The following is a 14,227-nucleotide window of genomic DNA, read 5'->3' as shown; positions in this document are numbered from 1 at the left end:
TTGCGAGAGTATTGGTTCATGTAGAACTGGTAGGAGATGATGCTATGTGATCCCATCCTGGGGGCACCGAGGCATGGGTCTGAGAGCACTTGGTCTTCTTGAGAGCAGATTCAACCACAACTGATTGGTGTGCCCGCTGATGCTTTTCAAATCTGGTAGCCTGTTGGACGTGGTAAACAAGAGGGGGTGCTCCCAAATCCTCAACAGCAACCTTTTAAAGATGTTGTGCACTGGAACTGCCACAATCTCTTTAGGAGCCTCCATTTCCTGGGGTGGAAAAATCACTCGCTGATGCCCTTTCTTTTTCCAAGTTGGACATCTTGCGGAGTTTGGCCCCTCAAGCGAATAAGACAAGAGCAGTGGTTTCAGAGTACGTCTGGCAGTTTGGTCAGAGGGAGGGTGGGAAATGATTAAGACATCAGTAGCGACAACAACTAGGGCAGAGATGCTATTTCCCGTTTCTTACATGCTCTAGAGTGGAAAGTCAGGCTGGTGGGCCAAGCAAGCGGGTTACTCAGTGGTGACAGTGTTAAGTGCAGTTAGCAAGGTTTTCCTTTTTTCAGAAGGTTTTGGATTGGGGTAATCCCATGGTGAGTTTCTGCATTAAGCATATGCTGGGAGGTTGGGAGAAGGGGAGGGGTGCAATAAGAGATAAGCAGAGACCGATTCATTATGTGAAGTTGTACAATATAATGGAGAATTTGCCAAGAGTCTGCTGGTCTCCATATGAAATTCTGCTATTTCGGGTGGTGTTCATATTTGTTTTAGGGGTAATGAGGGTAGGGGAATTGGTCACTGAGCTGATGGCACATCCAAGGAGTTCTGGGTTATTGTGAGAAAATGTATGGATGTTGGAAGATAGGGTCTGGTTGCGTATCCACAGATCCAAGGTGGATCAGAAGGGGAAAGGGTCAGACGATCATGCTGGGCTTTTCTAATAATGCTTTGACATGCCTACTGCATTGTGCATGGGCTTTTTTGCAGGTCAGCCCAATAATAGAAGGGCATTTCTTGCTTCATTGTGCCAGGTCTCTCATAACACGATACCAGTTTGTGAGCAACCTCAACTCTGTTATTCTGCATGTGAGATGAGAAGCAGACTTGTACAAAATGCATTAGTTTTGCACTGGTGCGGCTACAAGTGCAGTTGAAGCAGGTCTGTCAGAAGAACAGATTTGAGGTATCGAGCAGTGGCATTCCAGGACATTTGCCTCTTACATTTGGATGAGCCAATAAGGGTGGCATTCCTGAGTGGAATTTTTCAGTATGAGGGCAATTAACTTCTAATGTATTTTTGTTTCATTCAGAGATGAGCAGGTTGTATCGATTCTGCGTGTGCCTGGGTGGTGTATTCGTTTGTACATTGGGCCTACAGGAGGGCATTGTGGAGGCCGTAAGGTGAGCACTTGGGTTTGAGGTCAGTGCAGCAACAGATATGCTGGTTTGGACTGAGAGGTATGAGGTGGAACCAGTTGCTCCCCTTAAGTCCTGGCTGTTTGCCTGGGGGGGGGGGGGGGGGGGGGGGGGGGGTGAACTTGTAGGGAGTTAGTAGCAGCTATGAAAGATTTCAGTAATATAATGAACATGATGTGGAGTACCTGGTTTGGATTGTATGGTTGTCAGGTTTAAGTTTCGGGATCAGCCTCTATAGAAGCGTGGGGTTAAAAAGGTCAAAAGACAAATTGGTGCTTAGGTGGAGGTACAGGGTGGTTTTTGGGTTAGGCATGATTGGGCTTTGGATGCCTGTCTAGGGCTTTATAGGTCGGATGGGATACATTTGTCAGATATAAGGATGAACCTATTTAACAACTTGCTTCAAGGGGTGTTGGAAATATTTTTTTTTACCAATGAATAGATGGGCTGCAGTTGAGGGGGAACAAGGTCAACTTACGCTGTCCTTGTTTTGTAGCAGTAAACCTGAGCCTAAGTTTACTAATTTTTAAAAGAACAAGATTATGACCAGAGGATGGATATGGCGGGGCATGTGTTGCTGGGGGGGGCTGCTACACGAAGCAGCCAAGTACAGTGTGTACACTGATTGGGCTGCAAGTTCTTCCTGCTGGGATGTGGTGGGGAGGACTGGTAAGCGGTGGTAGGGCTGCTGAATGAGTTGGCGGTTAGGGGGGGTTAGCCGCATGCCGCTGGGTTGGTGGCAGCAAACGGGCACAATGTTTTCAGGGGGTGTTATTGGGGGGGGGGGGGGACGACGACTTGGTGTTTGTTCTCATTCAGGCTTGGGTTACGATTTCTTGTTAATAAACTGCAGCTTTGGTAAATCCCAATTTGTATCCAGTGTTTCTGTGGGAAAGGGAGAGGATGCCATGAGTATCCCGCCTTTTCCATATTATACCTTTATTGGAAGGATTGCAAGCCCTGCCCCAAACTCCTCCCTTTCACACAAAAATTTGGCCCCCAAATGTCAGGACCCTCTCCTCCTACTGGACCCCACCTTCCAAACAGCAAGATCCCTGGTAGTCCAGTGGATATCACTAGCCCTCACCCACGGACCCTTCCCTTATACATAACCAGATCCATGGTGGTCTAGTGAACCCGAAGAAACGCCTTAAGTAATAAGGGCAAAGGCTGGCTGCACCATTTTGGAAAATGGCTACTGGCTGGGCCAGGAGTCTAGGAGGTGCTCCAAGCCTGCACTAGACTACCGGTGAGGGGAGAGGGTGTAAGAGAGGTCTTGGGGGGGGGGGGTCCTATAGAACATAGATGTGTGAGGGAGGGGTCCAGAGGATGGTGTCTGGAGGGGTCCATTAGACCACCAGAGATTTTGTGTGGACAGTGGGGAATCCCAGCCTCCTGGGGCTGGGTATTTTGTGTGAAGGGGAGGGGTTGGGGGCAGGGCATACATTCCTTTCTATAAAGTATTTTTTTTAAATTAGGCAACAACAGCTGCTTCCAAGGGTGGCCAGGGAGATGGGACAAGGAGGTCTAATGCAGATCCTTGGGGGTTTTGACTAGTTTCAGGTGGGGGGGGGCCTTCTGCTGCCATTAATTTTTTTCCATATGGGAAATACCACTACGGGATTCACAAAGCCACAGGTCATTTACTGCAGCTTTGTAATTCCCAGGGGAAAAATACTGCAGCTTAGTGAATGATTCCCTATATTTGCAGTCTCTAAAGCATATGTAAAACACATTTTACACTTCATATTTAGTATAAAATAGACTTTGCTTTACTCCAAAAACAGAGCACAATTACAATATAGGGCTATAACACGTACATACTATGAAATTTTAATAAGGACTATATTAGCAGCCACAGGAAAATAATCATGTTCTGAATGTGATGGGAAGTTTTAACTGGGATTTAATGCCCTCTGAAATGTATAGTACAAATAAAGAGCATTCATTTAGTCATTCTTACTCAATTTGTGATCTGAAAATGGGCCATAAAAGACTTGCAGTAAAGCCACAAGACTTGCAGTAAAATCAATAAGAACCCAGGTTAGTCAAATCTCAGTATACTGATGTTTTTATAAACCTTAATTCCAGTTCCAGCACAATCTACTAGAACAAATATTATTAACTGTAGTTCTACATAACTTATGGCATTAAAACAAAGCAAATTTCTAGAGTTGCTTCATTTGCTGTAAGTTCGTTGATCCTGAGGTTTTGTCACATATCTGATGTGTGTCTCAGAATGAATAAAGGTGGGAACTGCTAAATCAACAAATCTAGCATTCAGTGCTTGTGGCTTAAGTAATGATTATCCAGGTTTGTCTGTGTCATGGCCAAATATAGCATAATGTAGGAAATGGAAATGATGTTTTCTGGAGTTGTTCATGCTTCTTCTGATTGCATCTGTTAGAGTGTAGAGGTGGTGGATGGAGAGGTCTTCAAGGAAACAGCTGCTACCACCACTTTTCAAAACAAATTTGCTGTCTCGGAACATGAAGCTTTTCCAATTGTTTACACAAGGATTCTATCATTGGAGGAGGACCACAGATGTAACATAGATTATTCTTAGAGACACATTTTGCCAAATCCTTTTCAGTGATTCTTCCCTCTAAGAAAAAGTAAAATAAATAAATAAAACAACACACATAAAACAAATACATATAAAATAAGAGATTCAACCAAACGGATGCAAACTTATAAAAACTGAGCCTGTGATTTCGATCTATCCTGGAATAAGGTAAATTTTTTTTGCCTGGCTTGTAGTTATGGCTTATAGTAAGAGGAATAAGATTTACACATAAATGTTCACCTTTCCAAGCACAGAAACAATCAATTATGTGATAAAGATGCTCAAGATGGAAGGTCATGCACCATTTATGAACGCTGATAGGAGTGGAATGAGTAAGGAAAGTAAAACTCTCTCAAATTTTAAAATCACATTACATCAGTTGAACAATAAAATAAAATGTTGATACATGGTGAGAGTCACTTAAATACTTGTTAAAGGAGTAGAACTTAGAGGAACCAAATATGAAACATAATCAGAATACATTAATAAGTGGTTTCCTCCATCCTGTGAAAGGTGTGCCAGCTCTCTAATGCAGTCAAAAGATTGACCGGGATTTGGCCTTTTTGCTAACTCTGCCTTTCCCTGGGCCCCTCCTGGAAAGATTTCCTGCCTTTGTGCCCCAGCTCAGAAGATCTACTATTTAGAAGAAATCCTCCCATTAAACAGACATGTTCAGTGTGAGTGTGAGAGACAGGTTGCTTACAGACGGGGCATGCCTGTGAATATGTATCTGAGTAGTTCTTGACAAAGTGGTGGTTCTCGCATAAAAAAAAAAAAAAAGCAAAACTGTAGAAATCTAAGAAAAAATGAACTGGTTTTATAGCTATAATTCTGTTTTATAAAGGAACTCATTCCCCTCTGCTAGGGACTTAGAGCAGTTCTGGCAAAAACTATATCATCTGTGATAAAGATTGACAAGAGGCCCACTGCACAGGTCAGAAAATCATAATAAAAGCATATTTGTTTGAGGATTTAGGCTGGACCTCACTCTCCGGCATGCAAACTATTATTATTTTCATTACAATCTGCCATCATGTTTCTAAATATACATGATGCTCATTATCCCTTTTTGGACATGCAAAATTGCACTGTCAACATCAAGTTCTAGAGTAGGACAAAGGAAGCACGCAGAGCATGCTCACATTTCAGTCACTGCTTGACTCATTTGAATATCTGATAAAAAAGTGTGTAACCTTACTGCACAGGAAACAATGTGGAAGAAAGCAGCAAATACATTCTGTCAACCGCGCCCCCCCCCCCCCCATTTTCCATTAAAAACAAAACTGCAATATTTTACAAAGGTACAGAGCATTAAGACCTGGCAGTCAAAGATAGCCAGCATGTACTTAAAACAAACAAAACGCTTTTTCCAAGTCTGAATTCAATCTTCTCTTCAATTAACAGCTCCCCTGCCTGCTCTTGAGGTATCGTTAGTCTCTCATTAAAAACAGCATTTCCACAGGAAAGTGCAGCCAGTGGTTTTTCAAGAGCTGATTTTGTCACCTTTCCCACTCAGGGCAAGTGATAGAATAAAAGGAATAGCTTGCTTCCACTTGGCTTGTCAATTTTGTCATGAAAGGGAAAATCACTTCTCTAGTTATAATGGAAGCCATGCAGCAATGGAAAGGGACATTGCAGAGACATCCCAGACCTAGGTAGGAATAAATATATTCTGGCTTTGGACAGTAAATAAAAGCCACAGGAGCACGTAAGTGAATAACTCTTTGTGGGTCAGTTCATGGGTGAAACAGCTCTGCCTCCAGTGCATGCTGAATATTTTTTTCAGACTGTGCAGAATAACTTTTTGAAGACCTCAAGTAACTCTCAAATATCTCCTTTTATGACAACTGCTATTTGGCAAAACCTGAACAGCAAGAGATACTCATCTTTCCAAATCACAAACCAACAGGGATGAATCATACCCTACATCTTACTTACTTCATTTTTTTTCTATGGGCCACCAATATGCCCTGTGGATCATTAAAATGTTCTCCAACAGCTATTTTTGTAAACCCCCCCCCCCCCCACACACACACAAATATAGAAATGTTCTTGCACCCTGCGCTTGGAAACCTTATGTGAAGGGTTAGAACCTAGTCTACAAATGTCAACAGTTATGAGGCTGCAGGAAGTTTGGCCACTAACAACCAAGCAGTTACCTAGATTTGTACTGCATACCTGTGAGTCTGGCTCATCTGCTAAATTGGTCAGGGTTCTTGTTCTTAGCCAAGATGCAAGCTTTGTTTAATCCTACTAAATCTTTGTTAGTAAAGAAGCTGGTACAGGGTTAGGCATGCTGTTTGGATAATAGAGGGCACATCAATAAGTGAAATCCAATCATCCACAATACATTAATGAGCACTTGGCATGCTGTGGGTGTGGTATGCTCCTCTGGGTATGAAGATTCCTTCTTTTGAGTGAGTTTTCACAGCTTTAAGAGTCAGTGAGGTAGTCACTGCATGCAAGTTTTCTGGCATTTTGACATGTTATATCAGGCAGGATGTATTCTGACCCAAAAATGAAGACATCAAAGACCAAACAGCTAGGTCCAGGCATTTGAATGTATCTGCAGAAGGTTAGTAGTATTGCCACTTGCCCTGCTAAGAACATTCTTAGGATCCCAGCGCAAGGTCTGGTAAGGAACAACTTTTACTGAGTCACAGGCATTGCCTTTTGCTAGCACAGTTTCAGTTTGCAGTGGTTCTAAAGAAATGCCTAGGCCAGCTAGGCTCAGATCCAAGGTTGCTGCTTCCCAGGGTTTATCACAAGGCAAGAATAAGAGTAGGGCACTGGCGTGCAAGGAGATTCTCATTTTAAACAGGACCACAAATTGGAGTATGGTTAGGGTTAATGACTATGCACGAGGGTACATTTTATCATGATGGCATGCAGCAGATAACATATCCTATTTACTTTGAAATTCAGAATACGCAAAGATAGCACAAATCTGTGATCATTCCTACATTTTTTTGTGACAAGGAAAAGGGCAGCAGGCAGGAGCTTGGGAAAACCTGTATCTAGTTCAGAAAAGATTTTGGGGTATATTGACTCAATCAGATTAATGTTGGCCCTGGCCATGCCTAATGACTCATCCAGAGATAACACTGTTCCACCTGGGATGAGTCTTAGGCCCAATGGGAGGTATTAATCCAATTCTTCAGATGAGAAAAAAAAAGGATGCAATTTGGTTGAAATCCTTATTTATACCCTTACTTGTTTGGTTTGATATCATCCAAACAGAGATTGGAAGAAAATGCACGACCACGGAGCCATGTAAAAGAGCAGAAAGATTGTAAATTAGGAAATCAGAATACTTGCTTTAGAAAAATGGAGGGTTGGTGTTAAATACAATCCCATCTTGCAGGACTGCAGTGGTCTATACCTACCAGATGGGGCACACCTTTCAGAAATGGGTATAGATATTCTTTTAAGTATCTTTCCGGATACCTTCAAAGCAGGCAGGGGAGCATTCAGTGGCCACAGCTGATGGGATCTGAGCAGGAACAAATGAAGATTCGCTGTTCTTGTCTGTGGCAAAAAGGGGATTATGACCCCCCAGGGTTTTCATGTTCAGATTCAGTCAGTCACATGTACCCCTCTCTCACCCCCTTCCCTTCCCTCTCACGCAGTACTGTGGGGATGATGACAGGGGAGTGATCAGGTTGGGACTGACAAGATGAGATGAATTTCAACCTTCAATACCACAATGCAGTGCCTTTGGTATTTAGATATATAAGAATAACCATGTGATAAAGCAGTGCGATGGACTTTATATTTATGCTGAGAGGCTGAGTCTGGGGATGAAGGATCGGATTACTTCACTGATTTATTGCAATGTGATAGCTCATGAATGTAAAACTTGTAATTTGTTAATGAGTGTAATAAGGCTGCAGCCTGGTTTGTTATGCTAGCTGTCCTTTAAGTTTGTTTGAGGGGAAAAAAAAAGAGATGGATGGTTTGCTCAGGCTACAAGTGCCCATGTTATGTTAAACCCCTTTTCACCCTTTATTATTGAAGGTAAGTCTTTACAGAAAGCAGCCAGCTCTCAGCATTAGGAGGTGGTTACAGAATTTGGCCTGTGTAGAAATGGTGATGTGAGAAAGTGGTAACTTCTGAAGTCTGTATATGATTACTCCTTGATGAGAACTTGGCAGCTATAAAGTAATGAGTTTTGTTAAAAGATTCATCTTTTGATACACGTGGTTTGCCCTAGCCAGTTTTCAATGAACTTTGTACATGCATATTTATTTTTTAGTTATAACTTGTCAACTGTAAATAAGTTATAAGTCAGAGGTTTATACCCTTTATATTGGTAAGTATCTGCTGAAAGTTTTAAACTGTTTACAGTATCTGCACTTTTACAACTGAAGCATTACCATGTGTCCCATAGAAACCATATGATTTTCTGGATAATTACAAGTAGCATATTTAGAGAGGGTACTTTCCCAGCAGATCAAAAAGATATGGGTCCTATTTGGTGCAATCGCTTATCTGAAGTGTATTAGTAATTTTAATTAGGCAACCTGAAAATTTCTAAATAGTTAATAAAGTTTTAGAAATTTTTGCAAAGTGAGGATAAGGTTGGCAAAAATCCATGGCAATTTCACATGCCTTTTCTATATTATTTTAACCTTTAATTCTGGGCTTGCAACCTGTTTTTTCAAACTTCCCCCAACCTTCTGTTTCCAGCACTCAAAATACAATCATTTCCTTTCCCTCTCTTTCAGAATTTAGTAGCACCCAATTGCAATTCTAATTCTTTTGCTGAGAACAATGAGACATCTTTAAAATAACCTGGTAACAATCTTTCTCTTACTAAACTCCATTTGTGAACTGGATGTGGAGACTGAACACTCATGCGAGGTGAACGAATAGAACAATAAAGAGTTAAAGCTTTGATGATGGAGTTACTGCTCACAACTTACATGTATGCAGGTGAATTAAATATATGCATGTAAATGTAAACATACTATCATATCAATTTTCCAAACCTATTTGCCCATATTAAGTGCATTTAATGCAGGTAAAACCTATTGACAATTCAATGGCATATTGCAGCTATTTTCAAAAGACCACTTACAGGGATAAAGCATATTTGCACATGTAAAACCCATTTTCAGTGTATAAATGTATAAATGCTTTTGAAAAATCTAGCTCAATCATATTATCATTTTGCATTATATAATCATAATACAAAAAGCAAATATAAAAGTTTATCATGCTTTGAATTTTATGGAAAGCATGTAATAATTAAATTGGTAATTGTGCTGCTTTAACTATCCTTCAATATGTTACTGAAAGGTGAATTTTCAAAAGATTTAGGGGTAGATTTTAAGACCTGCGCGTTCATGTGCACATGCTACCTAGCACGCACACATGGACATGCGATTTTAACATGCACATGTTATAAAATTGGGGGTTGGCGCACGCATGATGTGCACAATTGCGCACCTTGTGTGGCCGAGCCTGCGCTGCCTTCCCACCTTCCCTTAACTCCCCTGCCCCCCAGCCCTAAGCTAAACCCCCTCAAAAAAATTGTCCTACCCTGTTGTGCCTGCCTCAGTAGTTGGCTGGCGTGCAATCCCCCCCGGTACAGCAGTAAATGGGCGCTGTACCGGGAGCCTCTACCTCGCCCCCGGACTGCCCCACCCCCTCCCCTTTTTGAAAGCCCCGGGACTTAGACGTGTCCCGGGGCTTTACGCGCGTCCCCGGACCTTTAAAAAATAGGCTCAGCGTGCGTAAGTCCATTTACGCGCGTAACATTTTGAAAATCCGGCCCTATGCACGTAAGTAGCCTCTACTTGCGTAGTCTGTATTTTATAGAAGCCCAAAATACGCTTATATTTTCACTTTTGCGTGCACATATATGCTTGTAAAAAGGGGTAGTCTAGGGCGGGGCTAAGAGTGAGTTGAGTAAGTTGCCATTTTTAATAGGCACTTACACGTGTACAACTTTTCAAGTTACATAATTAAGGAAAATTAGTTCTTACCTGTTAATTTTTGTTCCTGTAGTACCACGGATCAGTTCAGACCGTGGGTTGAGCCTCCTGTATAGCAGAAGGAGACAGACTAAAACTGAAAAGGGTATCCTATATCAGGACAGAGTTTACCCTGCAACCATTCAGTATAACCATTATCAAAAGCAGATAAGAACTAAGATAACCCCGAAAAGAGATCAAGGAAGTAAACACAACTCAAAAGAATAACAGACGAAACAATTATCAACAAGGAAAGGACTCTGTAAAATAGCGCTCTTGCATATCCTTGGTCATCATACAGATGCTTCCGGTGTCCTTAAGATAATGATAGGTGATATTCATCCAGAGACCTGTAGGAAGAGCTTTGAGTGGACGGCAGAAAAGGAAGAAAACCAGGGAAGGGTGTCTGAACTGATCCGTCGTACTACAGGAACGAAAATTAACAGGTAAGAACTAATTTTCCTTTCCCTGTATGTACCCGGATCAGTCCAGACCGTGGGATGTACCAAAGCTTCCCCTAAACCGGGTGGGACCGAGACAGTCCCGCTCGAAGTACCTGCCGACCGAAGGAATAAAAAACCAGGGCATGCACATCTAGACGATAATGCCGAGCAAAGGTATGCAGGGATGTCCATGTAGCGGCCCTGAGGTTTTCTTGCGGAGAGACCGACTGACTGTCCACCCACGAAGTAGCCTGAGAACGCAAAGAGTGAGCCTTCAAGCCCTCAGGAACTGACCGGCCTCGGCAAAGATTTATTTATTTATTTAGTGCTTTTTTATACCAACATTAATGATACCGATCATATCATATCGGTTTACAAAGAACGAAGGGTAATAACGTAAACAGAACCATAGAGGAAGGCAAAAGTTACAATAAAACAGGGTTACTGGAACTGGGGAGAAGAGGAGCCGATAGCAGAAGATAACTCGTTAACTATAACAATAACAGATCATTTACAATATCGATGAGGGGAGCATTGGATAAAGGGCATTGGTATCTGACTATAACTGTGATGGGCTGGAATTAAGGGAAGGCTTGTTGAAACAGCCAGGTCTTGAGTCTTTTTCTGAATGTCAGTAGAAAGGGTTCTTGTCTTAAATCAGGGGGCATAGCATTCCAGATGGTTGGCCCCGCTGTCGAGAGGGCTCATTCTCTGGTGGCTGCATGAAGGTTGGAATTAGTTGGGGGGGGCGCGTAGAGATCCCCTGCAGGCTTCTCTGATGGGTCTCTGTGTGGATTGTGAGTGGGTATTGAAGATCGATAGGGATCTGGTTGTGAATGTTTTTGTGAATGATGGTGAGAGACTTGTGCAGGATTCTGACGCTTACAGGTAGCTAGTGTAAATTTTTGAGGATGGGCGTGATGTGGTTTCTTCTGTTGGAAGATAAGCAGAGGCAATCTCTTCCTTCAGCCACCGAGCAATAGTAGCCCGAGAAGCCTGTTTGCCCCTATTTGGACCACTCCAGAGGCCAAAAAGATGATCGGAGATTCGAAACTCATTGGTGACTTGAAGATAACTGAGTAACACACGTTTCACATCAAGCCGGCGAAGATCACCTCCATCGGGACCCGCGACGTCCTCCGCAGAGAATGTAGGAAGCTCCACCAACTGATTAACATGGAAGGAAGAAATGACCTTCGGCAAAAAGGAAGGAACAGTTTTGAGAGAGACTCCCGAATCCGAAAAATGCAGAAAAGGCTCCCGACAGGACAGAGCTTGAATCTCCGAAACCCAACGAGCGGAACAAATAGAAACTAAGAAAACCTCCTTAAGCGTAAGGTCCTTTAGAGTAGCCCAATGGAGAGGTTCGAATGGAGTCACACAGAGAGCCCGGAGGACTAAATTGAGATTCCAGGATGGACATGTGGGACGGACGGGTAGCCTCAAATGTTTGGCGTCCTTCAAGAACCGAGCAACGTCCGGGTGAGACGCCAAGATGTGCCCTTCTATGCGACCGAGAAGAGAACCGAGAGCGGACATTTGGACGCGCTACGAATTGAAGGACAGACCCATGGAGAGGCCCTTCTGAAGAAAGGAAAGAACCACGGAGACCGGGGCCGAACGCGCCGAGACACCAGAGTCAGCACAGACATTTCAAAGACTTTCCAAATGCGGACATAAGCTAAAGAAGTAGATGGCTTACGTGCCCGCAGGAAAGTGGTAATAACCTCCTCCTTATAGCCTTTACGCCTCAGACGTCGCCAGACAAAAGTGATCCGCCTGGTCGAAAAATATGGGGCCCTGCCGAAGTAGACGAGGAAGATGGCCGAGACGAAGAGGGCCGTCCGACGCCAGGATGACCAGATCCATGAACAACGGCCTGCGGGGCCATTCGGGTGCTACCAGAATGACCGGCCCCTCGTGGAGTTCTTTTCTTTGGAGAACTTTTCCCATGAAAGGTCACGGAGGAAACATGTATAGGACATCCGAGGGCCAAGGGAGAGCGATGGCATCCACTCCCTCCGAACAGTGCTCCCTCCAATGGCTGAAGAACCTGTTGGCTTTGGAGTTGCTCAAAGTCGCCATGAGGTCCAGGTGTGGGGGCCCCACCTGCTGATGATTAAGGTCATGGATTCGTCCGAGAGCTCCCACTCTCCCGGATTGAGATGCTGGCGACTGAAGAAATTGGCTTGCACATTCTCCTTGCCCGCTATTTGGGAGGCTGCTAGACAATCCAGATGCCGCTCCGCCCAGGCAAGGAGCCGGCTGGCTTCCAGAGCCACTAAGCGACTCCGCGTGCCCCCCTGTCGGTTGATATAAGCTACCTTTGTGGAGTTGTCGGAGAGGACCCTTACCCACCTTGCCTCGGAGCAGAGGTAAAAACTCCTGTAGAGCCAGGCGAACCGCCCGGACTTCCAGCCGATTGATGTGCCAGTGGGTTTGGACTGGGGACCAATAACCCTGCGTGGTCAGAGACTGACAGACTGCTCCCAGCCGGAGAGACTGGCATCTGTGGTGACTATGATCCACTGTGGAGTCCGAAGAGGCATTCCCTTCAGAAGATGCGGAAGCGAAAGCCACCACTGTATGTTGGCAATGGTAGAGGCCGAAAGCGGAAGAACCGTTTAAAACTGTTCCGACATCGGGATAGCAAAGCTTTTTGTAATGGACGCATATGCGCAAAAGCCCAGGGGACTAGGTCGATGGTGGAGGCCATAGTCCCCAGGACCTGGAGGTAGTCCCACGCCGTCTGGAGCGGCAGCGAGATAAGGTTGCGCACCTGGTTGACGAGCTTGAATGCTCGAGCATGGGGCAGAAACACCTTTCCGACCCGAGTATTGAAGCGGGCCCCCAGAAATTCCAACACCTGGGAAGGCTGGAGATGGCTTTTGGGGAAGTTTACTATCCACCCGAGAGAGGTAAGAAGAGCTAAAACCCGGTTGGCCGCCTGCCTGCAGATAACTTCCGATTTGGCCCACACGAGCCAGTCATCCAGATAAGGATGGACTAAGACTCCTTCCCAGCGCAGAGCTGCCGCCACCACCACCATGACCTTGGTGAAGGTCCGCGGCGCGGTGGTAGACCGAAGGGAAGCGCCCGGAACCGAAAATGCTGGCCCAGAACGTGGAAACGGAGATACGTCTGGTGTTCGGAACAAATCGGGATGTGTAAGTACGCCTCCATTAAGTCGAGAGAGGCCAGGTATTTGCCGGGATGAACAGCTGCTATGACCGCCCTCAGGGTCTCCATAAGAAAATGAGGTACCCTTGAGGGCCCGGTTGACCCTCTTGAGGTCCAAGATTGGGCGAAAGGAATCTTCCTTCTTTGGTACGACGAAGTAGATGGAATACTGGCCAGCACCAAGCTCTGCCTCTGGGACCGGGACAATGGCGCCCAGCTGCTGGAGCCTGGTAACGGTTTGGGCCACCACTTCCCGCTTCAGACGTCTGCAAGGAGAGACTACATAGAGGTCCGGCAGATCTCGAGAAAACTCTAAAGCGTAACCATCTCGGATAATCTCGAGAACCCACTGGTCCAACGTGATCTTGACCCATTCCTCGAAGAATAGGGAGAGACGACCCCCTAGATTGGTGACGGAGGAATGGGTCGACCGAATCTCATTGGGAAGCAGGTTTCGGGGTGGTACGCTGAGGTGCACCCTCACGGAAGGGCCGGCGACCTCGAAAGGGCTGAGACCAAGACTGAGACCGAGAATGATAACCCTGAGAAGCACCACGCCCCTGAGCCGTATATCTACATTGGCCCAGAAACCGGGAACGGGAAGGCACAAACACTCGGGACTGCTTCGGTCGGTCCTCTGGCAGCTT

General features: G+C 44.7%; 1 protein-coding gene across 7 annotated transcripts in view; it reads right to left on the bottom strand.

Moving 5' to 3' along the window:
• Positions 1 to 3,468: 3,468 nt before the first annotated feature.
• Positions 3,469 to 14,227, bottom strand: part of OXNAD1 (oxidoreductase NAD binding domain containing 1) — a 99,912-nt gene continuing 89,153 nt past the window's right edge. For 6 of the 7 annotated variants that reach the window (XM_029589237.1, XM_029589238.1, XM_029589241.1 and 3 more), the window contains one exon: positions 3,469 to 4,018. In XM_029589237.1, the coding sequence (XP_029445097.1) occupies positions 3,864 to 4,018 (155 nt within the window). In that variant the 3' untranslated portion in view covers positions 3,469 to 3,863. Of the gene's footprint in view, positions 4,019 to 7,365; positions 7,473 to 14,227 lie in introns of all 7 variants that reach the window. The other variant, XR_003854549.1, reaches the window with a different exon arrangement.

This window comes from Rhinatrema bivittatum, chromosome 2 (genome assembly GCF_901001135.1).
Source record: "Rhinatrema bivittatum chromosome 2, aRhiBiv1.1, whole genome shotgun sequence".
NCBI classification, from domain to species: domain Eukaryota; kingdom Metazoa; phylum Chordata; class Amphibia; order Gymnophiona; family Rhinatrematidae; genus Rhinatrema; species Rhinatrema bivittatum.
Note: the sequence above shows the minus strand (reverse complement) of the source record. Positions and strands in the feature narration are given on the sequence as shown.